The sequence below is a fragment of the Folsomia candida genome, unplaced genomic scaffold (assembly GCF_002217175.1).
Source record: "Folsomia candida strain VU population unplaced genomic scaffold, ASM221717v1 Fcan01_Sc020, whole genome shotgun sequence".
In the NCBI taxonomy this organism is placed as follows: domain Eukaryota; kingdom Metazoa; phylum Arthropoda; class Collembola; order Entomobryomorpha; family Isotomidae; genus Folsomia; species Folsomia candida.
The window spans coordinates 1,603,155-1,630,591 of record NW_019091212.1 but is presented as its reverse complement, the minus strand read 5'-3'; the positions used below and the strand labels follow the sequence as shown (position 1 = coordinate 1,630,591).

Genomic DNA, 27,437 nt, shown 5'->3' with positions numbered 1-27,437 from the left:
GACGAATATTCAGCAGAAATGAGTCAATAAGTCGGATTAAAGTGCTCTTGAAAATGCATACGAAATGAATTCAAACAAATATGGTGAACAATTTCATCACGTAAATTCCCTGTAATAAAGGCGCACATAAGGTCAATTTTTTTCTTACTGCACTCTCAATTCTGCAAAGTCAGACCTTATTCTTATTATTTAAGCGTATGTTTCTTTTTTGGTCCAATAATATAACCAACTTCCATGTATTGCATACTTCCGCCCTGCTGATGGATCAATCCCAGACCAAGAAGAATAGCTACACAGCTAATACTAAACTATTAAATCTGGTGCGGTGTGGTACTGATTATTTATGAGAACATGACATGGAGAATGATTCGCGTAATATTTCTTTTGTGGTAGGTTTTCTGTACTGCATTTTATTCACTTTTACAAAAAAATAACTTCTTTTCATCCATCCAGAACCAGAGATAAAGTTTGGCTGCATCCACTCTCAATTGTTTGGTGGTTTGATATGATTGACTCCGTTCTGCTCACTCTTATACGCACTACCTTTCATACGAGTACAAAAGTGCGATAATTTGTCCATGATTTGGGAAAGCAAATTAAAATTATGCTTCCTTAATATGTCCTCGCAATCAGAAAAGACTGAGTACTTCCTACAATTAAAAGGCATCATGAAACTAGAACATTTTGACAAGTTATTGTATTAACTCGGGCATGATGAAATGACAGGTGAAATAGAACCGATTTGAGAAAAAATGCAAAATGCACACTTTATTTAATTTCTCATTACTAAATTATCTCTTACACACCACAAATACATGTATTCGCATTATTATTTAATTTCTTCTTCGAAAAAAAACCACTTGCCATCCATCCTTCCAAGTGCATCGTATGTTTATTTACTTCTTACCAACCACCCTAAAGTACAGAACTATGCAGAAGAATCGAAGTAATAGCTGAGGAACGAGCTGGTCCCACAACAACAACAATGCTCCCTTGCGCCATAATAAAGCAAGCCCACGACTCCAACTCCTTCTCTTCGAGTATGCACACACAGATTTACATTTTGATTATATCCTTCCTTCGATAAAAAGTGAATCTGACTGAAGGAGAATGAATGAGACTTATTTGCTCTCCACAGCTTCACCGTCTTGAGTCCAGTCTCTCTTCATCTTCCTTGAGAGAAACATTTACCTACTTTCCTATTCAAAATTTACCCAATTTTGGTAAAAGTCTCAATTTTTCTCCTGGAATTAATTTGTTTAATCAAGTAATATTAATTATCAAGTGTGCACTGCAACATTTAAAATTTCTCAATTTATTGGTAAAGTTTATTTTGTTGCGGAACTATTGTGAGAAACTTGACGAGCTGTTCTCAGAAAGTGCGACATCGCTAGATTCAGAGACCTGTCTTATTGTGAGACTGTTAAGTAAGAGGCACAATTCTTGCTAAATCTGGACTTGAGCAAAGGACAAGTGCAACAAGTGTCAGCCTCACTTTCGTCTCACTTTGATCCACAGCTTGGGTGAACTTTAGTGATACGAAATTTAGGAAAATTTGCCACTACTCTGGATTTTAATTTCTATTCAAACATTCAAGAACGGATTTGAAATTCTAAAGGTAAGCAGTGGTTTAAGCAATTCGTCAAATCATCGTAAAGACGGGAAACGTACTTAACTTGGATATTTTAAGTAAACGCAACTTTCAAAACAATTTTAATTTTGGGAACAATTCACTCACTCACTTTACTTGAATGGAGAGATATTCCTATTAATTTAGAAATTTTAAGTGGCAAATGTACATAGGCATCATTTTAAAAAGAAGAAACAATGGACGGATGGACGATTTCATTACTGACTGACTCAAGTGAAGTATACGGAATTAAGTGAAGTGAATTCTTCACATATTCATTCACCTGCATTTTACTTGCTCAAAATAAGTTGTAGTAATATTATTATTCCATCCTCTTCTTCTGGTCACTGCACTGACCACCAATTATACTTTTTTTTAAGCTTACTGCACATTTATTTATTTGTTGGTGAGGAAGATAACGCGTATAATCGCATCAATTCGAGATGAAGTAAAATATTAATAAATCAGCCAACTATTTATTTTTATTCGATAATGCAACTTGATTAATTAGCAAACTAGCAATTACAAAATTACTCAATGTGCAAAAGTAGAAAAAAGCGTGGAGGCAAATACTCTGCACAATTTTCCTTTGAGAACATAATTTTCAAATCAAAAGTATTATGCTCATTCACAAGTTCAAGTTGGGAAGGGAAAATCGCACCATTATTTATCATCATCATTATTTAGCCTGAGCTGCTTACATATATTAAAATATGCACATATGTACATGAATGTACGTACATGTCATGTGGAGTGGACGTATGTGGGATTTGGTAGGATTGCATTTATCATACTCCATTTCACTGCCGTCGTCATCATCCATGCACGGTTTTTATCTGCAATTTATACTTTAACACCTTTTCGATCCAACACAATAGTCTCAATTACGGAGAGAGTTTCAGTTGGCTCCATGTATGCAGAAGAGTGACCGTAACATTTCATCTACGCAGGTGGATCGTAAAAGGCCTGCGGTCTAATTCCGAGCCATTCCGATAATAATAATAAGATAACAAGTGAACTCTCAATCGATAATTTGGGACGACGACGACACTCTTTAAATCAAGAAATGCCCAAAAATTTACTAATGCTTAAATGTGCTTGGTTACGTATCGCCACCACACAAACTGACCAGACCACCAAACTGCATCAAATACTGAAATTCAGCTAACAATGTCCGTCCATCATCTCAACCAAACTTGTTATTGTGCACTGTTACACCGTGTCCGTCGTTCGCTTATTCCACGCCAAACTAAATTACACAAGACATGATAAAGTCGTTTTACATTTGACACGACGACGATGGCAAACAAATATTTGTAAACGTGTGCTTCGTGAATTCCGGCCTTCCTGCCTTCCGCTCAGTACAAATTTCACTTTCGATTCTTGGCCAAATTTAAATATGCGACAATTCATTGTAAACTGAAACCTGGAGCAGTTACCATCAGGGACAAGGAGTTGTTACCGTCGCAAAAGTTGTGCATCGATCTGGAATCATATTTCATCCTTCTCGTACATACCCGATGATTTATTTCTTTACATGCAAAATGCAGATAGCAATATTTTAAATTCAAATTTGTTAAATGAAAATGCACAAAATAATTGTATAATCTTTTAATATGTATATCACATTTAGAAGAAAAACCTGTTTCCTTCCTGCCTCCCTTACCTAATCCAATTTATCACTTTATTACCACATTATTATACGAACGAACGAGTACACTCCTGTCTCTATCTGACATAACCAAACAACAATTACACCAACAACGTGCACATCAAGTCTGCATTTACTTTTGGTGAAATAAATTGACTGTGGGTGTGTTTGCCTGATTTGATTTGACCGACCAAGCAACTCGGAAGGAAGAAAAAATGTCTCGTTCATTTTGTGTGTAATTGCAATTCCTTCATTTTTTTCTTGTTAGACAGACCTGCGTACGTACCTACTGCAGTACGGTACGCCACTCGCCAACTTTTATAATAGCATGAAAATACTAAATCACTCCACAAAATATGTTTCAATCCGATGGATGACTCTTGTTCACAACAATTGAACTCATTCTTTCAAAAAATAAGTGAAATGTAACATTATTATTTTTGTCCCGATTTCCGTTTCCTTGTTTTCGCGAAAAAATGTGTGCCTTGTCGCAAAGTCAAAGAAATGATTTTAATTTCATAAACAAACAAATATTAAAAGAGAAAAATTAATGGGAATTTCCAATCATTATAAAAATGCTGGCGAGGATTATCACCTACATCCTTTCGCTTGGCAATTAAAAACCTCTGGGTTGCAGTGGTCAGACTGAATCGAATAAGTCATTAATCAATCATGCAATTGCCAACCAGCTTATATTTGCATTATATTAAAAGCCAACGGATACATGTACACGAGTGCAGATGTGACGATACTAATTACTTTCAAATACTTGTATGAGTGGCCTGGCTCGTATCAAATCCTCGTAAATAGTAATTTAACTGCTATTAAGCCATCATCATCTCCGTCTCCGTTTGGTTGAGAGAGAGAATGGATGGCAGAGTTGCGAATAAATAAGGATGATGCACTGCCAAGAGTATAGATTGGCCGATTAGGCGACATTTACAAAGGATGAAAAAGGACGGAAGGGAAAGTAAGAGACAGAGTTATTGGAGGATGATCGATTCTTCCTCATTCTCATCTTCGCTGTGTAAATATTACAGGATCACACACAGACACACAATTCTACACGAAAAAGAAGAAGCTTAGCAAATATGGTCATTCGCTTTGTTGTATGATAACCGCTCATAATTCGGCTACATGCATTTGAACTATGCGTCAACCAGTCACTTCTCGAAATATACCGTGAATAATTCCGACATGGTCCTCGCAATGCAGACTATTTTAAGACTTGTGTCAATGTTTGTTCCGTAATAAAGCAGATTATTACTCGGTTTGACCTTAATGCTGAATTCCATGGTCGTAATAATCCCACACTGATTCACATTTTTTTTCGTGGTAATAGCTGACATGCACAGTTTCAGTTATTTCAAGTGCGATGTATTAATTCAATTGGTTTAGGCAATTATGCATGTATATAATAATATCATTAGGTTGTAAATATTTTGTGGGAAGTGGGAGATTCATGTAAAATGATTCGTCACCATGACAACATGTATGTAGGTGAATAATGGAAGTGGTGATCCAGTTGCAATTTTTATGTAAATACATATTCTGATTCCAAAATCACGGTACAATAAGTGTTTTTTTCCTCCCAGATAATCAGATAATCCACTCACAAATTATGCAGATATTTGTCATAGATGGTGATTTTTAGCAATTACTTTTTTTACATAGCTCTAATTTTCACTACTAAAAGTGCAAAGAATAGTAACGTTGTGCTAGCCAAGCAATAAACAGTTTACTCTTTACCAGTGGTTAGCTTACGGCCAAGCCACACACGTCACTCACCTGAGGAGATTAACTAGTCGAGACTTTTAATCCGAGATCATTTCATCTGTCTCAGCATGCAGATTAATATCAAATGAAAATGAAAACGTGACAAATAATTAGTGTTGAGACGCCTGCAGACACAAAGGAGATTCTGCTCTGCCCTCAACAATGAAGGCATTTCACTCTTCCTTTTACTGTCGGCATGATCTTCTTCTTCGCCTTGCTCCAAATGCCATCGAAATCATATCACAGCAATAAAAAGGCAGCAGTTCTCTCGTAGGACAAACCTTAATTTCCCTACGCCGCTAATCAGCCGCGTCCAACATCCTTATACAAAAGGTGGAGCATTAATCATGTCCCCATTTTAGGGGAATAAGTAATATCATTTTGCAAGATGAAAACACGTAAAATATTCATGGGTGCATTTTCCTTTCCTTTCCTTTGGGAGGAGGAGGCGAGGATGCAACGCACGGTGTGAGGAGCACACAAGGTGTGAAAATTAAATGAAATCACAAAATGTAAATCAGGCCAAGTTTTAAAAACTTTCTTTGTTAAATATTTTATGATAATTTTTCTATGTAATGAAATACATAAATATTTTGACAGATCAAATTATAAAGTCATTTTTTATCAAAGTTTGGAAATTTTAAAAATTATTCAAATTTTATTTACTTATTTATTTTAGACTGTAGAGATCGAATTGTGTGCATTGTGTGCCCATCATAGACGGAAGGATCACATTATTTTATCGGTGTGATCAACTTGGTTGTTAGTTGGCAAACTCGTGACGTGATGTGGCACTTTGCTGATTGATTTTTTATTACGAGAAACTACTTACTACAGAGGAAATTGATGTCTGGTTGATGCCATGCACTCTTTTTTCCTAGAATTTTATGCTCTTTGGTGCTACCTGTGCCGGTGGGCAAAAATAAAATAATCCGCTGTGTCAGATTGAGAGCAAGAAATGTCGTGGTGGTTCGTTCTAAATGAAAATTTCAAAGTAACAACAACTTTTCGATATCCCTTCCAAAACTGTCGTCCAAAAATTTAGTGTACTAATCGCCAAAAAATGTCGAATTTCCTACAACTGCTCACTTTAACGACGTATCGATTAGTCTTTTTCTTCCTCCATTTAAACTGTGACACCAAACAAAATCAAAGTTTGCAACTTTTTGAGAGCGTGACTGGCAAGTCAGGTGTGTACTTCTAACGCACGTCTCCTGCCTGCTGTGTCCCGGCGTGTCGTCGTCGCCTATTTAAAAAATTCGAATCAAAATCAACCTTGAAAAGTAGATAAATGAAGCGGACAGAGAAAAAACGGGTCTCGGAAAGTATTCGCATTTTTTATTTAAATTCCTTTACCAAGAGTGAAACACACTAGAATTCAAGGTATGATTAATTACGAGCCAGTTTACTGGATCTCCTGTAAAATCTGGAGATAAATCCTAAATTTTTGCTGCATCATTGGCAATGTGCAAACATCGCACAATTTCTGCACTCCGTTGGTCAACAATTGCAAACGTATTAACAAATGACAACTAATTACAAGGGTAATAACGAAAAGATCAATTTTATGATAATTGCCTATTCTCTGTGCATAATCGTTACCAATTATGCACATTTTTATTGCACAAAGTACAAAACAGCATAGCGACATCTTAACTCAAAGCTTGAATAATAAGTATCTCACATCAAGCACTATGTACTAAATGACCGAACTGGATTACATTTCCGTAACGATAACTATCTAATCAGACGTCCAAAAACATTTTACTTACCACAGCATTAGCACCATTTAGTGCAATGTGAAATACCGTGAGGACATTAAAAGACTGAAAACTAGGCAATAATGAGGGTGTAAATTATTCTTGCGCAATTTAATAGTGGTCATTCTTCCCTAATTCTTACCCATTATTGCATTCTCTCCTTTCGGCAGCGATTATACAATTACACTTTAAGTATTTATTTATCTTCTCGCCACTTGTGGTGGTGGTAGATATTTACACAAATTGCCTGAACTTGTTCCTTGTTAAGAATTATGAATATGTGTTTAACAAGCCACAAAATTTCCACATTACATGTTTTGCATTATGTATTTGTATTCCAGGTGTGCGCCCCTCCATCCCTTCATGAATGATTTACCCATAAATATGAGCTGAATTGGACCCATATTAAAAAAAAACGAATCCATCCCTGGAAATTTCTACCAAACTTTTTTATCAGCCACACCACAAGCCAGACAACAGAGAAGAGAAAGATGACGCGGAGAAGATTGCTCGTTCAAGTGGTCACGGTTAGCGTCGTAATCCTCATCGTGATTTTGGGTAAGTGTTTCATCTCCTTCTTAATTGATCCTCTCTTCATCTCGTGTCATGCTGGTATCTGTACACTCGAGAATTAAGGAATATTTCATGAATGACGATGATTAAGGCCGCGTCAGGCATTCCATCCATCCATCTCCAGGTTTGCAAATACATACTTATCTTTGTGGTTATGATAAGTAAAGTGATAAGCCTTACATCACTTACAATTGCAAATATGCAGCTGCCAACAGTTCATTCAGACCTTGATTGTGATGTGACCAAGAGATGAAGTTGCATCACGGAATAGTACTAAATAGATAAATAGAAACGTTTCCTAATAACAATGATATGATGCTTGTGCATATTGTGTACGACGGACGATAATATTATATGCGATTAGTCTGAGAGGGGCTTATCAGTCCACAAAGGAACTCATCTTATTATCTGCAAAGTACTTTTTCACTCGCGACAATGTAATACATTTCGCTGTGAATGTGGTGGAGGTGAGAATACAAGAAAAACTTGTATCCATTTCCTAAATACAATCAATGTTTTCTCTTTTAAATGCAGATTTAAACTCAAATTCGAATCCAAGGTCATTCTTTTCTAAAGAAAATTGGTCATGATGATTTTACTGTGAAGCCAATCTCATGCTTCACTTCCCACAAGTGTGTCCCATGAATACGCGTCTGGTCGTTGGTCACTCACTACTGGTCGTTTAAGCATTATGATATCTTTCCTAATTTAATTTTTTCACTTGAACAAAGCCATTTTCCAAACCGAGCAACTGCAATTGCATAATTTTTCTAAGAAGGTAATTTCACTGTCAATCAACTTTTAAAAGTCTCAATCAGTTCTAAATTTTAATTTTGAAGTGATGGGATTATATAATAATCTACACTTAACACTAAACCACTGTACAACATTGTCATGTCAGTCAGCCCATCAATCACACCAGCACATCGTACACAACACGGTATCTCAGCCAGTTTGGAAGTTTGGTTGGTCAACGTGTCAAAAACGGGCTAAAATTGTGCCATAATATTTTTCATGGAGAGTTATTTCAAAATTTTTAGCTCAAATGTCAAAGAACTTCTTTCCGTTCTTAAATATCTAATTCAACAATGCATTATCGGACCAGAGATACATACTCATTCATTTCTTCAATGCAACAATGAAGCCACACACACTCGATCCACTAATGTGACAATGAATTATGTACCTGATTGTCACCCACCACTATCAACAATCCCCATTATTGGTAACAATTGGGATGTGACAGTCATGCACTTTACTTGAATGGTGTGGTAGCACCAGTCGAGGTATTATTTATATTATGTCCTGTTCTTTATTTAGCTCCCAACGCTCCACTCAATGTAGCATTATGTCATACGCTATTTCTCCATTGTTGTTACATAAGAATACCATACAACAAAACAAAGCCTTATATAGAAAAAAAGTCGTGGGTGGATGCACAACGGTTGCAGAAGTCTAAAAAATTAAGTCAAGGAAGGAAACCCGTGTGTCCATGTTATTCAAATCTAGCCTTAAAGTGGACCCCACAAATTGTTGTCGTTCATATTGTTACTACCAATTCGAACTCATTTACTTTTTTTTTTACTTAAAAGCACCATGAAGAAATTAAAATTGTAAAAAACGCACATTTTTTAAATAGTAAAAAAACGAATTGTTCGCCACATTTCATTGTTCATGCATAACGTATTTATTTCTTAAACTTGACCAATGCAGTGAATTGCATATATACATTTACACAAAATGAATACAAATTACCGGCTAATTTGCCAGATTTAGAGATTTATTGAAAATTAGTAGCAGCGAAATAAACGATTACGTTGTGTGTGTGTGAAGAAAGGGCGTTTGGGGTCAGAGGAAAGGTGTAATAATATTGTGAGTGGCACGAGTTCCGCGATAATTAATTATCATTAATTCTCTCAAAAGGTGATGACGACGAAGATAATGAGGATGCAACGCTGTAAAATCATAATTTATTTAGAGGATGATATGAAGCATTATGCAACTTGCTTCATAATAATGAAACATGTCTTCATAACACATGCACATCTTCGTTGTTGTTGTCATTGTCATCCTTAATTTTCTTGTGTAGACGAAATGTCAAAAATTATGTAGATTTCACAAACAAATATGATTCCATATTTTGTTGGCTAGCTCAAAACTACAAAAAACAAGAGTTTTTGCACAGAAAAGAAGCAGACTATGCACTTTGTGAAAGGACTGATTTTTGAAAATCAATGTTGTTGCACATGCATGAATTTTTGGAACGAAATGATGTTCATTTTATTATTATTACCCTCATTACGCATTGTTGATTAATCAATTCAATTGGTTTTGATTGTTTGTTTGCCTTTCTTATTGCGTCTGTCCGTTTATCAAATGATACGTACGTACGTTGTAAACGATTGACATTCTTTTGCTGTTGCTCATCGTGACGTTCATAGCTATGCAACTCTTCTGGTTTTGCTGGTACATAATTGCGGTTTATATGCATGCAAACGGTTGCTGTTATATTGCAAAATAGAGATTTAGCTATATTTGTTTTATCCTGTTTTTCTCGATTAGTCATTAATGTGTGGTTATTGCTGCAGCGTTTTCCAAATTTTTGGCTTTGGTTCTTATCCCCTTTCATTGAATAATTCCGTATTTGTACCCAACATTGAATTTATTATTTACGGGTAATTTATAGATTGGCACATTTATTATTTCATAATCATGGAAATCATCATGTTAATGAGCAAGCTGCTCAACTAACCACAAGGGATCATCATGTCATGAGGAACGTTTAGCATTAACAACTATTGTTGTAACACAATAGGACCCAGTCAAATTTATTAGCATTATTTCAGAGGTAAATCTAAGAGTAAATTAACTAATGACAAGTCGACATGCGATAGCTATTTATCCGTTGCTAGATATTTCTTTGATGATATTTTTTCTTGCTAAAAAAGTGGCAAGGTCTTTTATTATGCACATCTTCTTGATTATTATTGCTACTTCTATACAATATCAAATTAAAGACTGCTCTTGAATGACGTTATATACTTTTTTTGAAGTCTTAAACCCAATTCCGAGGTTGGATGCCATAAATTAACCGCAATCAACAACACTGCTGCAACTTTGACAGTGTAAATTGCACACTTATAATTAAACACGACTTAAAATTAGCAAAGTCTAAACGACCTGAAGAAAGACCACCACATGATGTTTTTTTAAGGATGGCTGAATCAACCAAGTCCAATTTTAGTAGTTTATTGTGTACATATCTTGCATACACGCGTTACTTACACGACATGTAATGTTCACCCATTGTTGATTGTTCCGGAATAAAGCGTGGATGATATAAATATCAGTTCATAACGTCACTACTTGAGTTGGTTTAAATGACTCGTTAATTATTACCAACCTCCAATTCGAATAGGTACGTAACTAACACCGGGAATAGTTCACCTTATTCTATATTTTGATTTTTATTATTTGCCCAAGTCCGCGTCCCTGTCGTCCCCCGTAGGATATCCTTGTGCTTCGATTTAATTATGGTTTAATTGCTCCCATTTCTTGCATTTCAATACTTTTTGTACGTTCAAGTAGTGCGTATACGTCTGTACTTCCAAGATCTGTGTGTATGTATACAGTGATTAATGCCCTATTGAAAAAATTTAGATTTCTTGGTAGCCAATAAAGAACGGTATTATGCATACATACACACAACACACACGTAACGCAGGGTTGGCTGTGAAGGACTATTATGGATCGCCTCTTATATTTTCATTTCGCAATGAGGAGGACTATTAACTAAATAAATTATATGGTTCTGTCCCACCACTCGCCAAAATCTTGCCCAGCGTATTTACATTGGCGACAAAAATAGCCTATACATAAAATGAAATTGAATTTGAAAAACTGGTGGCTTTGATTTTTTTTACAAACTTCTCGTTGGCATAAGTCCTCCTGAATATGCCAAATTGGCAAAGTCAAACTGCCCAAAAATGCGATGAGTGGATGATATCGACAAGAAATGAACCACACAAGGCTAGAAAAACCTTTCTTCCCTTTGTGGCCGACACCTCGTATCATATTCAACTTTTTAATAACTTTGCTGCCTTATCACGCTGCAGTAAATAAGTTCAAATCTTTACGAATGAGTGGAAACGTGCAATTAACTTTGAAACAATGATGATGATGGTGTTATATAAATTGTTGTCTGGTCTGGCCCTGAATGAATTATAGAAATAATAATTGAACAAAGAGAGACAGGCGACACGACGAGCGGTGCAGCGTTTTACACACATAATGCGCTCGTGGTTATCATCCGTGGTGATCTTATCAGATGAAGCATCACTTCTTCTTACGCTGGTATACTGACTTTATCATAAGTTCTGCATAATGCGTATCAATATCTGAGGAAAGGTCACCGGATTTCACGCTCAACATTTCCTCAAAGAAGTAAACTTAAAACACGACTCAAAAATTGGTGAAGTAATAAAAGCCTTACTAATCAGATAATCGACGCTAACTTCATTATTATTACGAAAAAAGTGTGTGCAGAATTCTTAAAAATTTGTAGTTTCTTATCCTCTTTACATATTCATATTTTTTTACACGATGAGGACAACGATGCCACCAAAGTCACGATTAGAGATTTAACACCTTATTCTTATTATAAACACTGACATTCATTATTCACCCACCCCCACAAAACATCGCACCACAGCCACCACAGGCTTAAATGCAGTAATAAACCAGCAGATAGTTCATCATCAATCAACAGAATCATCATCACACTTATCCGTCCCCGCCCAACCTAACGTTTCTGCTCATCTTTGGACACATTTGTCATTTTGATGATGATAATGAAATGACAACGATCAATTATGTAGCCCATCGTCGTCGTCGTCGCTGCTGGTGCAAAAGGTCGTCGCGTTAAGTAATTTGTCATTTTTTAGAAGACGCTTAAGAGATGCGTTAAATAAAACCAACCTTAACCCGACAAAAGTATAGTGTTACACGCACCTTGAGAAGGTAATAGGTTCTCGCTAATTTTTCCTTTATTACACCCTCCTTAACAATTCTTTTCTATAATTTGTAAAAAAATCTTTGTAATTACAAATCACACAATAAATTATCAAAACGTAATTAATGCCCAGCATCGTCTTCTCTGTAACAATGACACGTTACACTCTGCTCTCTATGCTAAAAGAGAAAGAAATTCGACATCGACCTGAATTTGAATAAGAATGATCCCTCAGAGAGAGAGAGAGACATAAAATAACATATTTTTTTGAATTCATCAACAAGTCAAGATCTTGCGGTCAATGTGACGACGACGACAGGCGAGAATAATACGGCGAAGAATCAAATGATTCGTTGTGGACTGAGAGCATTTTTTAAATAAATCTTTTTCCAATGTCAGAGAAACGTTTGAGCTCTTCGTATTTTTAATTTGACAAATATTTACATTATAAATAAGCAAATCTCCTCATATTTGAAATCCGGTCAGTACAATTTCATACTCGCTTCCAAGCTATAATTTACCCAGTCACAACAATCACTGCATCATAAACATTTAGCACCGTCCTCTCGCCAACAATTTAAACTGGGTTTCATCCCATCTCGGTTGCACAATCGTCGTATTTCACATTGGGAAATAAATCCATCGCATCTGACTCATTCGAATGAATGGGTTCCCAAAATAAAAGCAGAATTATACGTACTCCCACCCCGTCCCCCGTCCCATTATGCGTGTGACATTAGTATGAGTGATATACATGCGATGCTATCTGAGACCAAACATTGCTGAATTCAGTCACCGTGGACATTAGTTTGATTGTTCGTCTCAGCTTGAGAAGAAGGACATGTAACGTAGGCAGCAATCCGTCTCAGTCTCTCTCTGCGGATGATTATGATGCGAGTTGCGAAATGCAGGACAAAATTATTTTCGATTTTTCATAAATGAATACAAAAATCAATCCTTGTATAATTTGCGAATAAATAAATGCCGATGCAAATTTAATTTTTGCAAATTAAGGGGAAAACTGCACTAATCGGTGGAGTAGATGACCACAAATTCCAGGTGGTCCTGCCAGTGATATCTTTGTCCCATTCTCATTGATCAGTTGTACATACTTTTGGTTGTTTAACATTTAATCTGACCACATCATCGTCCCATATTTCACACCCACACACGTCCAACAAAACGGTACGGAGCTGTGATCACTGCATGGTATTCAATTGATAAATTGATCATAGCACAAAGAAATGTTGTGTACACGCCGTACACACACCACCACACCTTTGAATGGAAGCTTAATATTTGTCGTTCCTATTCTTCTGAGGGTGTCGTATGCTTACCTTCCTTCGTGCATGGATGGATGGAAGTCAGACTTATTTATTTTATTTAGTCGTCATTAATATGCACGTGTGTGTGTGTGTGTGTGTAATGCAACACCATTCATGACGAGGGTGACTCAACTAATTTAAAGAGTCAAATTTAGTCCGGTATATATCACTCCGTATGAAATTACGACATCGAAAGGGTTTATTAATCGCACTGAATATGTATTTGAGGAGAAAGAAAGACGGTTTGATGGTCAGTTCAGAAAGGAAAATGATTCATAAAAGGTGGGGTATTAATAATATAAATAGCTTGAAAAATTAAAGGCGACTGAAATTATTAAACGTGTGCCAATTTGTCCTTATTGTTATTGCATAATTAATAAATGCTTCGGACCTGACATTAACATTTCATTGGGATACGTGCCGATTAGATTATGGGTCGGATACAGTAATATTTTCGCGATAATTGCAGATGGTTATATAATAAAGCTCAAATTTTAGCAATATCTTTCCCATTTCATAAGAAAACATGATTTATAGCGCTATTCAGCCTTCTTCTCATAATCTAATCAGGGGAGAACAAAGGGACGAAGAAATTACTCCAATTTTTAAATCAGGCCCTAACTTTTCCACCCAAAAGAGAATTTAGATTCTTATCTCGTTCCTCTATCCATCTCACAAGAACACAAGAATTTATGGATGTCTCAAGGCAGATTTCAACACGTGATGGTAGTAAGTTTAGGATCATCGATTAAATTAAAATCTCTCACACCTTCACGACCACGATTACACGATGTTCTAAATTTCCTCGAAAAATTCACCAAATCACTTTTTCGACAAAGAGATGATGTAGTTTATGACTCTGTTACCTCATGGAAAACGCATGCCTGCTACCCTATTTATTTCAGTCGTCTCGTCTCTTGCATAATAAATTGTCACGATATAAAAATGCAACACAACGACGGAATTAATTGAGGTGGATGGTTACTCGCTGCCTCCGTGCACACACAATTATGCAGGACACATATTTTTCTAGGACTGCAATTAAATTAAATATTGATCTTCTTCTTCTTCCTTTCTCCCCATTCATTCGTTCATGATGACCAATGACCAATAATGCACTTGAATAAACAGAGATTAGCTGAGTCAATATGCATCTATCACTCGTCAGAATTTGTAAATAGGCTACACAACCACGACGCATGAGGTATTGTTCTTCATTGAAGATGAAAAAAGTCTCAAGTTGGCTTCAAGAAGACCTCGAGTGTACACATCTGTTCTTCCCATGCATGCAAAATTAAATTAGATTATTGCAACACATTTCGTAATTTGTGTTCACTATGTGAGATGGAAAAGCCAATAATAAATCCGTGTGTTCCTTCGTTACTCATGACCATGTCGAACTGAAATTGAAATGTCATTATGATTTAATTTCGTATCGTCACATAAATGTTGCACGTCTGTGTGTAAGAATTTTATTTATGTACTTCATAAATAAATAGTTGTGAGGTTTTATTTTAGGTTTAGAGTTTGCCTCGTGTATCATTTCGTGTTGGTTTATTTATTTATTTATGTATTCAATAAAAGTCAGTGGGATAATAGCTGTTCAACTTTACGGGGGAGGAGGAGGCAGAGGAGGAAAAGGTCAACCTATGACCGGTATTCAGTCAAGGATGCAAAACACTGATGACGACGACGCATATTTCCGGGATCCTCCTCTCATCTGGAACAGAATGGTGTCACCGTCAGGCATGACGCAATTCGGGGTCGAGATCAGTCCCCCAACGGTCGTGGAGGAAGAAGCTCCAAGACTTCTGGTTGCGACCCCACGAGCCGAAATGTACACTTCGACGCAGAAAACGCCCCCTAAATTTGTGTACAATCGACCCCCATTCCTTTTTAGTACAACAGCAAAATCAGCGCTGGCTACCACGACCCCAACGTGGCCAAATATTTCAAATATCGCGACTAACTCCATCATCCCTCCTTCAAGCACTGTCAGTAGTACGAATAATCTACTCGGTCGGCGTCCACGTCTTCGTCCACGTTAGTGTCTGTCCAGTCAAGTTTTGCACGGCACGACGAAAAATATTTTAGAAGGCACAATTAGTTACATGTGCATGTGTAGAAAATTAGTGCTAAATATTTGCGTGTAGATTGTAACGCGGTAGTGCATATTTCGTACTTTGCAAATAGTATTGATTGCACTCTATTATGTATGCATTTCTCCATCTTCTACGTGATCAGGGATGACTCTATTCTAATTCTCGTAGATTATGATTACCCACGAGCCCTATTGCAAATCCTAGTCTTTGATTTACTACTGCCAACCAACTCTAATTAAAATAATGGTCCATTGTTCTAATCCAAGTTAGCAATATTTCTCTTCTTGAGCCCATTGTTTCTTGAGCCAGTGTCAAATTTAGTCTCAAAAATCCATCCTAAGGTTTCGATCCATTGTTACAAAAAAATTAAATTGAGTCGTACTCAAAGGTCACTCAGGATTAAGTTGGTCCCAATTATGAATAAGGATGCAACATGACGAATTTCCTCGAATTCTCTAATTTTTTTGAGCCAGTTACGTAGGTGTGGTCCTCTACTCGACCAATGTCACAATTAGTAAATATTAATTTCGAATTAAAATCTCATTTCCTCCATTTCGTAAATGATTCCCATTTTAGATTAAACATATATTTAAATTGCACATACGTACGTATAATTAGATTGCATACATATTTAGAATGCAATTTGACGAATCATAAGGAAATGACACGCCGGTGTGAATATCATCAATATGTAATCTTATCTTAATGCAAGTATAAATTGCTCCTGCACGTACGGACGGATGCGAAACATGATAATCAAACTGTTTAACGTTATTAATATTGCATTTTGGTCACAGTAGTGGTAGCAGAAATTGCGCTAGGAAGCCGACTGATGTGACGACGTGGTGCACATATATTTTCTGTGTGACGGACGACAAAAATAGCTTCGAGCTGTTGGTTGGTGCAATTAGAATTATTATTACTTATTGCAGTTTAAAACGTAATTAGGAAGCTTATCCGAAGCGAAGTAAGATTAGCAATAATGACATTTTTTTAAATCTTTCCAATTACCAAATACCCATTAAATTAATCTTCTGCGACTACTGACGACTACTTTCTGTCCTGTTGTTCTTGTCGTCGGGACATAAATATTTTTGCAAGTTTTTACGATTACTGATTTGTTATTGAGGTTTATAAAATCGTGTGAGGTGTGAAAATTTATTTATGATTCCGCTACTGTAAAAATAAATTTGATATTACGACAGAGTTTAATGACCTATGTACGTAGGCAGCAGAAATGTACCATCCGTTCGACGATCGGATAATGCATGACATCAAGTCAAAGGATTAATAATAACCAACTGATTGATTGGAGAGCAGTCATTTGTAGGACTAATTACTCGCATTTAATTTTGAAAATCTCATAAACCGTGATAAAATCTTTGGCAGGTTGTGTCCCCTAATTAATTGGTGGTGGTGGTGGCGGAGGTGGATAATTGCAGACCATAAAATAATCAGCGTGCAGCATGTGTAGTAAAATGGAAAGTTTGTGGTGCGGTGGGTGGGTTCATGATGGGAGATCTTGAGCCAAGATTTAAGCGGAAGAAGAAGACGTTCGACGTGGTGGCTTGGGTGGTGGCAATTAGTAGTGGGTTAAGTAGGCAGTAGTGCGCCTTGTAAGTAATTCCTTGCTTAATGTGGGTAGAATTGTGCAGCATTTCGAATTGTAGATGGTCGAGAGGAAGAGTTGAGCATTCTCGAAATTAATATAAATTATGCAAATGAATGGAACTAATTAATCAAAGCACACGAATTCTACTTAATTGAGTTCCAGCGACAACTTTGAAAAACTAAGTTTAATTTAACTTGCAGACGTAGTGCCGCTGCCACGCACTGGTCAAAATGTCACGACGATATGGCACCTGCAATTAGTTATTATTATTGATGACACTTTACATAGTTTTAAACAATGGTAACTGGAATTTGTAAATATAACGAAAAACCAGACGTAAAGAAATAAAATCAAAATTGATACATTTCTTAATTTCTGACCAGATTTGAAATATGCACCGGACTTGCGCACAAATTATCCATGTTTATTTTTAAACTCACAAAAATTAAAATTTCTCGTTCCTCCGTGTAGGTGACAATGCCGTAAAATCCGACCCCCTCCCTGATGCACGATCGTACATCCAAAATCGACCCGTGTACAGCAAACCATCGCCAAAACCTCGTCTCGCTTTAAAGCTGCCCTCCCAACTTCTCCTAAAGGAAAATACAACCCCACAAGCCTCGAAACCCGCCGAGGATGCCGATGACATTGAACGGATCACCCAAACGGTGTATGGCTTCCTCGATTTCGTCACCACAATCGGGAACACGGTCATGGTCTTCACTCCACAAACGAAAAAGGGTTTGACATTTTGAAAATTTTGAAAAAAACTTAAAAATTCAACAATCACATTTTGTCTGTATTTCAATTAGTTGAAGCTGTTAATGTTGAAGTGAAGCCAACACTCGCATCCAGCGTGGCATCTGTCGTGAAGGCGACCCCCACTCCGACCTTGCCACCACCAGCCCAAGAGGAGGAGGAAAATGTCTCCACCACCGGAAAACCAACCGCCCAACAGAAACGTCAACCCAAACAATTTCTTCCTGAAGCTCCAACGATTGAGGCATCTGAGGTCGAGTTGGAGCAGGAAGTCACAGCCGTACAAGCTCCACCGTTGGAAGCGTTTAATACCGTCGTGGGTCGACAAGAGGTGAAACCAATCAAGGCTCCAGCTGTGGTTGCTACTCCCGTTCCAGTGGTGGAACCAGAGGTGAAATTCAGATAATTATTTTGTAATTGGTGCAGTCAGTTGAATACGGCTTTATAAAATGTTGTTCCAGATCCGAACCCAGGTAAATGTTGTCGCCTCTGCTCCCAATTTGGGCTCTGGTGAGTTCATCGAAGGCGGAGACTTTCCTTCCTCCGGGGAACAAGAACAGCAAGAACAGGAAGAGGACGATGCACCCCAAGTGGCTGCGGAAAATCCATCCACAACGACCACGACGACGACGACAACAACAACACCTCCAACGACCACTACCAGCACAACGCCAAAACCACAAAGTAAATCCAATAAGCACGGTTTCACCCTTAAGCTCACTCCCAAGCACAATTCCCCCGTAATTATCACCCCCGCTTTCTCTGTCCCTGTTGTCGTCACGGCGCAAAAAGTAGACACGCCACCACCCGTAGTAGTCTCCTCGACCTCTGTAGCCCTTCAGCCGACCGGACTTTTGAACAAAATTTATGAGACCAAAGTGGACAAGGCTGGAGCAACCACGGTGCTGGAAACGGCAATCATTGGCACGTATATCGGAACCCAATACGTCAGACTGTTGGAAACCACTTCTAGCGTTTTGCCCATTGTTGCACCCCAACCAACTAAAGCGTTCCAATTTCCGTCCCTTGTCAAACCCACGGCACTTGCACAACAAAAGGTATCAACCACCACGACCACCACTAGCACTCCCCACACCCCCGACCAGGACGATGAATTTGAGCAAGATGATCAAGATAGTAAGTAGATCCTAGAGTAGAGTAGAGTATTTAGATACACGTATACAGATTAGAAATTCCAATAAATAATCCTACTCGTAATTGCAATTATTATGCTTGTACAAATTGTAACTTATAACTCTGACATAATAGCCGAAGAACAACCTCAACCCGACCAAGACGACCAGGATTCCGTCGCCCACGTTCAAGGAGAGGAGGAGCAGACCAGTAAACAGTCAACTTCAACCACGGCCACACCCGTCCTTCACCTTGAGCCGACCCCGACCGCTTCTGAAGAGCAGACGCATTACATCCTCCCCCAAAAGGCAGAGAAGATTTACGTGTCCCCAGTCCCAAGTCCAAATGCGTACTCTCGAGGGCCCGGACTCTATGTGGACATCAACCCAGCAAAATCTGCAGGTGACGGTGGCGTCGCGGTCGTAACTGCCACGCCAACGAGAGGAAAACAGTTTAGATTGACGAGCAATCGATTCAACCCAAGAAATGCCAAGTTCGTAAATAAATAAATTATCTATAAATATTTGAAAGTAAGAAAAAACTTTAAAAAATTGTCACCATTTTCAGAAACCAGGGTGGCTCTGACTCTAACGAATTGACCCACCAAGAAGTCGTTGCAGTTCCTGCGCAACCCGACTCCTCAGACTCGTCCCGTTCTCGATCTCGCTTTGGACGAAATCGTGGCCGTTCCTCGTCCGGTGGTAAAAATGTTGAAGACGTCGCCGTGTCCACCGTTGTAGTTTCTGCCACACCAACGAGACGTTTCAAGTCTGGTCGATCTTCTGCCACCGTCGTTACCCCAGCTCCACCACCCCCAGCACAATCCTCGGGAAGGAGCAAGGACTTTTCTTCTTATAAAAGTGGACGTGGTTTCACTCCGTCGTCTCGAGGTGGACAGCAACAACAGCAAAATCAACAAGTGAATCCGACCAGCTCGACGTCAATTTATCGATTCAAACTTAATCGACCCACGGGAAGGTGGAGGTTCAAGCCGTCTCCAAAGCCAAAGGTAAATATTTAAAAAAATCTTAATACAAATAATTGTGTCCAAAATATTTTTATCCATCCCGTTTTTCTTAGGTCAACATTATCAAAACTAAGGAAGGTGACGATCAGCAAGAAAACGACGAGGGTGGTGACCAAGCCGCCTCACCCGGTCCAATCTACCACAACAGTCAATCATACTCTGAACAACAAGGTGAACTTCAAACCCCGGAAGAAACGAGAACAGAATCTAACGAATTGGTCCAAGAATTGGAACCAGAACTCGTCCCACAAACCATTCGAGTCAATACCGTGACCCCGACAGACTTTTCCGATTTGGAGAAATTCCTCGAAATTGCCACGATTCGATCCCCATACGTCTTCCAGGCTGGAAACGTGAAGAACACAAGGTTCGTTTTATAATACGCGTCTTATAAGTCACTGTTGGCACATTTCCTGTACCGCTTTTTGAATTAAGGTACATCACGGTGACAAAGACCTTTACGAAGGAAGTGATCCAACCCACACTGGCCTCTTCACAGGCTGAAGCAAGTCTGGAAAATATTCTGGCAACGAAACCACCATATGAAAAAATCTTGGAGGGCTCCAGCGACGTTGCGACCTTGCCAGTTATTGCTCTCGGAGGAGATATGGCGACCCCACCATTGGAAACTATTACACAAAGCTTTAGCACCACACAGGTTTATTTACATATTCTTGTCTCACGGATAATGTTTTCAGAAATTTATGCCATAATTTATTTACTACTTATTTTCTGTCCAGCTCATGTTGAAAACTAGCATTTTGCCAGTTCTCTATGACGGTGTGACCACTCTGTACACCTTAACACAATCCTACTTCATCACCCGACTTGTCACGGCACACAAAACCGTCCCACCCGTCGAACTGTTTCAATTCGTCCCGACCAAATCACTCAATGAGTTCAACACTGCACTTCAAGAGGCTGGTTCCGAACACCGCGAGCATCTCTTAGGGTCCGAGTCTGAAGATGAGAATGACACCAACTACGAACACATCATTGCGCCACCAGACGTAACATTTGTTTAAGAAATTTTATGAAATTTCCAAGAAATTAAAATTAAAATATTTCAGGAACTAACCTCCGTCGGATCTGACTTTGACCCATCCTCCATGGACGAAAAGCTGCCAAAACGACCCCCCAAGTCTTCCAAAGAATTCTCACCACGTGGTGGAAAATCCAGCTCTGAAATTGTTTCCTCTTCCCCAAATAACAACCCCTTCCTCAACCAATCTCCTCCCAACTTCAACTCCATTCCGCAAGACCCACTCGCCTCCATTGCCGGCCTTACCCCTGAACAGTTAGCCTTCATCCGCTACTTTACGGCACAGAATCAACAACAATCACCACAACCACAAGCATTCCCCCAACTACAACAGCAACCACAATTTAACCCATTCCAACAGCAGCAACAACAACAAGCCCCCCTCCTCCCACCATCCGCGCCTTCTCCGCTTATACAAGCTCAACAGGCAGTGGCGAACGGGTACTCGCTGACTTCGTCCCCCGTCGTGGTCGACACTTTGGCGACCGTGACGGAAACCAAAACGCTCCGCCTGCTCTTCGGGGCCAAGCCGACGCATACGGTGCTCTACTCGACGAGAGTGGTCCCCACCCGAATGACCAGTTATGTCACGGCCTCTCTCCCCGTGAAACCAACGCAAGCCATTATTCAGAACAACCCATTCCTGAATGGGTTGCCCTTCCCGTTGGCGTACGTGGGCTGAAGGAGTGAAAATCCAACGTTTAATAATTTATAAGTCGTCGTCGTCGCCACACATTTTATTAAATGCCATATTGTTACCGTACCGTAATTTTCCTGATAAATTTAGATCGCTCGCTCCTGCACAATCATCATCATCAAACAAAGTAAATGCCCAAATGTACAATGATATATCTACTACTTTCGTCGTAATTGTAAGGTTAGATCTGTTTTAGGAAACCCTTTTTGTAAATAGTTTTGGACTAAAGTTTCGAAAAAAATACTAGAACAGTATGTAGTTTTTCTTTCCTGAAATATTCTAAACAACTCTTCGTATTCAGCAGAATGCAGAGTTCAATGCAATTTAAAAGTATTATTTCTTGGTTTCTTCTCTAAATACTCGTGTACTCCGTTTTTTCGTATTTCCTGTTACTTGCTAGATGATAAGGTACATACAGATGCGCAACTGCCGCTTTTTGAAGACGACGAAAGAACGAACTGAAACTCATCATTGTATTTACTACTACAAAATATACATACAAGAAACCCTGTAGCATTTATCCTAGTATTTTTGTGTACTTAGTTTTACTTATACTTACCGAATTACAATAAGAGTTACTATTGTGTATGTTTGCATAGCTTATCTTTTTCGTAATTAGAGAAGACACACAGAGACGTTTTACCGGAGTGTGTACTTTAGTTTTTCTGTATCATCACTTACTAATTACCGTTTTTCCATTTATCCTAGAAGTAAATGTGGTTTGTTACAATTCCATGAGTTCCAGGTGTCATGTGAATGATAGATCTGTAAATACGTTTAAAAAGATGTATGATGAAATTGAAGTATTTCAAATTCAATTTTCAATAGGGCCAATTTTATTTTTTTTCAACAAAGAATAAGGAGACTAGTTATTTTCCTAATGCACAAACTTGACGGAGTTCTCAGAATATTTTTCAGACCCGTAGGTTTTCAGATTCTTGTCACTTTAGAATTTTAGTGCGATTAAAAAAATTTGAAACCTTATTCTTAGAATTACTAGCTTGATTTTTTAAGATGTACTTTCGATTTTTTTTAATTTTTCGGAAATCTACAGAATCAAGAAAAATTTAAAGTTTTCAAAACTTCTCTGAAAATGCATGTATAAAAATTTATCAGCCAATTCCATGATTGAAAGTTTCAAAATTTCTTAAATCGCATCAAAATTCTAAAACTTAATGTATTTTGAAAATCTACGGTTTTGTTTGGAAAACATTTTGAAAATTACGGCATGTTGTCAAAGTTAGAAAAAAGCATCGGTCAACTTAATTTTTTGTTTCGAGAAAATAAAATTGGTCTCATCTGAGTTGAAATTGTGCAAGCGAAAAGCTTATATTGTGAGAAATTGTGTGAATGAAACATAAGTAGATAGTTTTAGTAGAAATAAAAATCAAGAATTTTTAAACATAATTTACATAACGACTTGTTGAACTTCGTCCTTAAACGTTTCCATAAACCCAGTGTCATTGCCACTTGCTTATTTTTACCACATCACGAACACAATCGAGTCATCCGTAATAAGGATAAATTTAAGCGGAAGTGACACTCGACTAAAACATCCGATCGTCATTCTCATCATCATCACCATCAATCAGCATACATAATCTCGGAAATATGTCCGTAATGAAGTCATCGTTCATCGTCGCGTGTAATCTCACTCGCACTTATTACACACTTGACTCCTCGTACAAATTCTCGTCATTTTGTTATTGACCACGAATTATGTATGTACAATTATTCAGTCGTTGAGTCGCTATCTAATCAACATCATCCCTCGTCACTCTCTGGAATATTAGAGTTGGAGCTCGGTTGAATTTTTTTAACGGAAAGAGGAGATGACTTAACCCAAATAAAGGATGAATAAAATAATGGCGATGAGGTGTTTGGTGCTCTTACACATTCAAAACTTTGCCACTTTCCTCTATGTGTAATGTTTAGACAAACATTGAACGAGCGATGATAAGACAAGCTTATATTTTTTCATGTTATTCTCTTCTTCCCGTGCAAAATACGGTCTGCATATGGATTTTACTGCCTGCAACATATTATTGTTACTTGGCATTACTCATCGATTCCTAATTTTTTTGCATCCACCCAATCAAAATCCATCCAAACAAATTTATTATCTTATCTGCCGCTTATCTCACCCCGTTCTCATTAATGAATGTGCAATATACTCTAACGTTCATCACTTATCTCACTCGGTAACTGAATCTACTACTAAGCTTAAGTAAAAAAGAAACCAATTCTCTGTCCTCTGGCCTATTTCATACACTGCAGAACACGCCCAAAACAGCACGCCATTAATATTCTCAGTTATTGTTGAACGAGTCCCGACCAACGAACGACCGGGTTATTTTCGTGGTGGCCATATTGTCCCAGATTTCGGTTTTTCGAAATAATTTTGCCAAATTAATTCTCAAGTTCAATTGCAGTGCACAATTTAGGAACGTGACTACACAAAATGGGGGCCGGCAAGGGACGTGGAGGAGAAATGTCGGATCATTGTATCACATTTTCTGTCCTGATTTTAAACGTGTTTTGTGGGGTACGTGACAAAACTGGGAATTAGTGATTATCGGATTTTGCTAAAGGATTTCTCGTATTTGTGCAGATTTTAGGCCTGCTCGTATTCATCCTTGGATTTTGGTTTCGATTTGAAGGCCAAGTCCGAACTTGGGTGGGTGATTTGGGCATGACTCAATACTGGACGGGGTTGTACATCCTCATGGCTGCGGCCGCTGTGATCATCATCATCTCCATTTGTGGATGCGCAGGTGCCCTCACGGCCAATCCGAACCTCTTGTTAACGGTACTGAGAAAAAAAACTTGAAAATTAGAAATGATAATAATAGTAAATTCATAAGGTTGAAAGTTAATATCGAGTGTAAATGCACATGTAATTTTAAGAGTGTGAGCTTAACGTCGATCGCGTTCGTCCTGATTATTTTCGGGTCCACAATCCTACTCGCGAACTACACCCGCTACACGGTGAACAAGGAAGAGTTGGATGAAAATATGAAATATTTGATTAACAAGAAAAATCATGCTGCGGATGAATTTCTAATTTTTCTCTATTATCGTGTAAGTCTCCACTATGCAGAAAAGGAGTGCCAATAATAATGCACTTTCCTGGGCCATGTGGAGACGCAAAGTAGACGCAGAGTATTTTTTAGATAGTGTTTATTTAAGGAAACTGAAAATTTGGAAGACAATTTTTTTCAATGTGTGTCGTTATTTTTGGTTGTTCTTCCCAGTCGGCCGTGTTCGTCCTGCTCGCCTTAGTTCTTGAGCTGGCTGGTGGAATTTTCATTTTGGTTAATGGCACGCACAACTCTAAACTAACGCCATGGCTGGATAAGAGATTTGTCGTTCTAATCCGCGACTCCAATTACAACGATAAGGCCAACGATCTCCTTAACGTGGTCCAGGAAAATGTAATTACACGATAACAATACTTTTTTTCCAAGTGTAATCCTCAGTCTTAATTCATTTATCGTAATTCAGGTGGGTTGCTGCGGATCTTACAACTACCAAGATTTTGACCGCAGTAGGCTCGCAATTCCAGACAGTTGTAGGGACAAAGTTAGCGGAAATGTGTATCAGGATGGCTGCGTCAAAAAGTTTTCGTACTTTATTGAAAAAAGGACTGGATGGATTGCTGGAATTGCGTTGTTTATCGGATTTATTCAGGTACGCACATATTTGATTACCTCATAATTTCAAAATTGTATTTTTAATTCCAATCTAATTCTCCAGATAATTCTGGTCTGTCTGACATTCGTGTACTGGAAACGGATACGGGACGATGAGGATCCCGACGGGTACGGGAAAAGCACGCGTTATTCCACGGTACCCACCAGTGCAGGACGATACTAACGACACTTGAACCAACTCGGTGTGCAAAAAAATCCTTTTTGTATTGTTCTTATTATTGTTATTATTTATCCGCCTTATGTCGAGTGACTTATTTAAGATGGATTTTAACCTATAGAAATAAATGTAGCGAGCCACGCTATATGTTCGAGTGGAATATGATATAATTTGCATTTTACAAACTTTTAGTACTTGTACAACTTTATTATGTAATAATTTGAGTAAAAACTGTAATTTATTTAGCATAAATTTCTGAATAATAAAAAAAACTTGCACCCTTTTACCAAAAAATGAAACTGAGTCTCCTTACTTTTTCTGAATATGATAACACCTCTTAATCCGAACCACCGCCGGGGTGACGCTTTCTTTGCATTCTAAGCCATTCTTACAATCAAAGTCATCATTGCAAAACTTTGAGACGTCGACGGTGTGAAGTTCTTCCGGTTGTCGGCATCGACCTTGAACGCAATCCTCACCTTTTCCACGACATGACACACTGAGCCCCTCATCCGTTCCACAGGGGGCACCTTTCCCCACCAGACATCGCTCAGCATCTCGATCCCATTCGAGAGGAAACATTAGCTCGTCGTCAGGTGGTGAACCTGGAGAAATAAAATGCACTTTCAAGTAAATCTAACTAAAATGCTAGCTTTAAAATTGTATTTTTGGTACCCGTGCCACAAAAGCAGTACGATTGTGGTAACTTTTCGCTCTTTTTACAAGCAAAGTAAATGGTCCCATTTCCTACCCCGCCGGGAGAAAATTTACAGTCGGAACTTTGACTACACTCTCGCCCAAATCCGGGATATTCTTTAATTTCTGGAGGTGGTTTCTTGTTCATGGACGTCGTTGGAATCGGGAAGAGTGAAAATACAATGCACGCCAAGAGTATTGAAAGCGTGAAAGAATTACGAGTTTGAAAACAAGATTGCATTATGAAAAAATGAGATAATTTTGCCACTTCTAATTCACTTTTACTTTCTGAAGGAGTTGAGCCAAGAGTGAAGATGAGATCAATGCTACGTATGTACGCTGCGATGCTGTTGTTGTGAATGACCATCTTAAAAATAACTTGGCATAATATAGCATTTTGGGTACGTGTGATGAGAGCAATTAGGTATTCGTTATGCGCTTTTTGATCATCTCTCCTTGCTAGTTATCCTTGAAGATTGTGATCATTAGCATTATTATGCAGTAGAAGCTACTTCATTATTCGTTTGTCCGTCCGCCACCTGAATGCACACCATTTTTAACTCTTGTTTACGTATGAGTTAACCAAATCGGTTTCACATGTATGAGATGAAGGCGTAGGTCACAAACTTAAGATCAGTGACATCCCCATGACCCAAGGAATAATGTATGGTCAAAGATCAAATATTGAGTTTGCTATCAAGTGTGTGTACAGTTTTACCTTTACTTTCTTATATCTGTTTCTTATAGCTGATTTTTGCAGTACTTAATGTTC

General features: G+C 38.2%; 3 protein-coding genes across 7 annotated transcripts; 2 read left to right on the top strand and 1 right to left on the bottom strand.

Moving 5' to 3' along the window:
* Window positions 1-1,149: 1,149 nt before the first annotated feature.
* On the top strand, window positions 1,150-23,183 carry LOC110858161 (mucin-5AC). 4 transcript variants are annotated; one of them, XM_022106839.2, is made up of 11 exons: window positions 1,150-1,618; window positions 7,159-7,375; window positions 17,912-18,181; window positions 18,253-18,590; window positions 18,661-19,336; window positions 19,469-19,826; window positions 19,901-20,342; window positions 20,414-20,727; window positions 20,796-21,018; window positions 21,101-21,370; window positions 21,431-23,183. In XM_022106839.2, the coding sequence occupies exons 2-11, from the start codon at window positions 7,309-7,311 to the stop codon at window positions 22,082-22,084; spliced, it is 3,612 nt and encodes a 1,203-aa protein (XP_021962531.1). In that variant the 5' UTR covers window positions 1,150-1,618; window positions 7,159-7,308; the 3' UTR covers window positions 22,085-23,183. The 4 variants fall into 4 exon arrangements, with proteins under 4 accessions (XP_021962531.1, XP_035714324.1, XP_035714325.1 ...); XM_035858431.1 differs by lacking the exons at window positions 1,150-1,618; window positions 7,159-7,375 and adding an exon at window positions 15,316-15,769; XM_035858432.1 differs by lacking the exons at window positions 1,150-1,618; window positions 7,159-7,375 and adding an exon at window positions 15,317-15,769 and having other exon boundaries at window positions 18,661-18,883.
* A 1,128-nt stretch (window positions 23,184-24,311) lies between these two features.
* Window positions 24,312-26,125, top strand: LOC110858135 (tetraspanin-2A). Of its 2 annotated transcripts, none has more exons than XM_022106808.2 (5): window positions 24,312-24,644; window positions 24,711-24,908; window positions 25,007-25,180; window positions 25,604-25,789; window positions 25,856-26,125. In XM_022106808.2, the coding sequence occupies exons 1-5, from the start codon at window positions 24,561-24,563 to the stop codon at window positions 25,973-25,975; spliced, it is 762 nt and encodes a 253-aa protein (XP_021962500.1). In that variant the 5' UTR covers window positions 24,312-24,560; the 3' UTR covers window positions 25,976-26,125. The 2 variants fall into 2 exon arrangements, with proteins under 2 accessions (XP_021962500.1, XP_021962499.1); XM_022106807.2 differs by lacking the exon at window positions 25,007-25,180 and adding an exon at window positions 25,354-25,533 and having other exon boundaries at window positions 24,325-24,644.
* A 52-nt stretch (window positions 26,126-26,177) lies between these two features.
* LOC110858137 lies at window positions 26,178-27,040 on the bottom strand. Its single transcript, XM_022106809.2, has 2 exons — window positions 26,645-27,040; window positions 26,178-26,574 (listed from the first exon to the last, which is right to left on the bottom strand). Exons 1-2 carry the CDS (start codon window positions 27,030-27,032, stop codon window positions 26,279-26,281), a joined length of 684 nt encoding a protein of 227 aa, XP_021962501.2. The 5' UTR covers window positions 27,033-27,040; the 3' UTR covers window positions 26,178-26,278.
* Between the last annotated feature and the right edge of the window lie 397 nt (window positions 27,041-27,437).

Excerpts from the sequence above, each read along its gene's own strand:
- LOC110858135 (XM_022106807.2), top strand. The coding sequence starts at position 24,561 with ATGGGGGCCGGCAAGGGACGTGGAGGAGAAATGTCGGATCATTGTATC. Across the intron at positions 24,909-25,353 it reads ATCCGAACCTCTTGTTAACG|TCGGCCGTGTTCGTCCTGCT; the intron begins GTACTGAGAAAA and ends TGTTCTTCCCAG. Across the intron at positions 25,790-25,855 it reads TGTTTATCGGATTTATTCAG|ATAATTCTGGTCTGTCTGAC; the intron begins GTACGCACATAT and ends CTAATTCTCCAG.
- LOC110858137 (XM_022106809.2), bottom strand. The coding sequence starts at position 27,032 with ATGGTCATTCACAACAACAGCATCGCAGCGTACATACGTAGCATTGAT. Across the intron at positions 26,575-26,644 it reads GTACTGCTTTTGTGGCACGG|GTTCACCACCTGACGACGAG; the intron begins GTACCAAAAATA and ends TTATTTCTCCAG.
- LOC110858161 (XM_035858431.1), top strand. The coding sequence starts at position 15,376 with ATGACCGGTATTCAGTCAAGGATGCAAAACACTGATGACGACGACGCA. Across the intron at positions 18,591-18,660 it reads TTCCAGTGGTGGAACCAGAG|ATCCGAACCCAGGTAAATGT; the intron begins GTGAAATTCAGA and ends ATGTTGTTCCAG. Across the intron at positions 21,019-21,100 it reads AAAGCTTTAGCACCACACAG|CTCATGTTGAAAACTAGCAT; the intron begins GTTTATTTACAT and ends TTTTCTGTCCAG.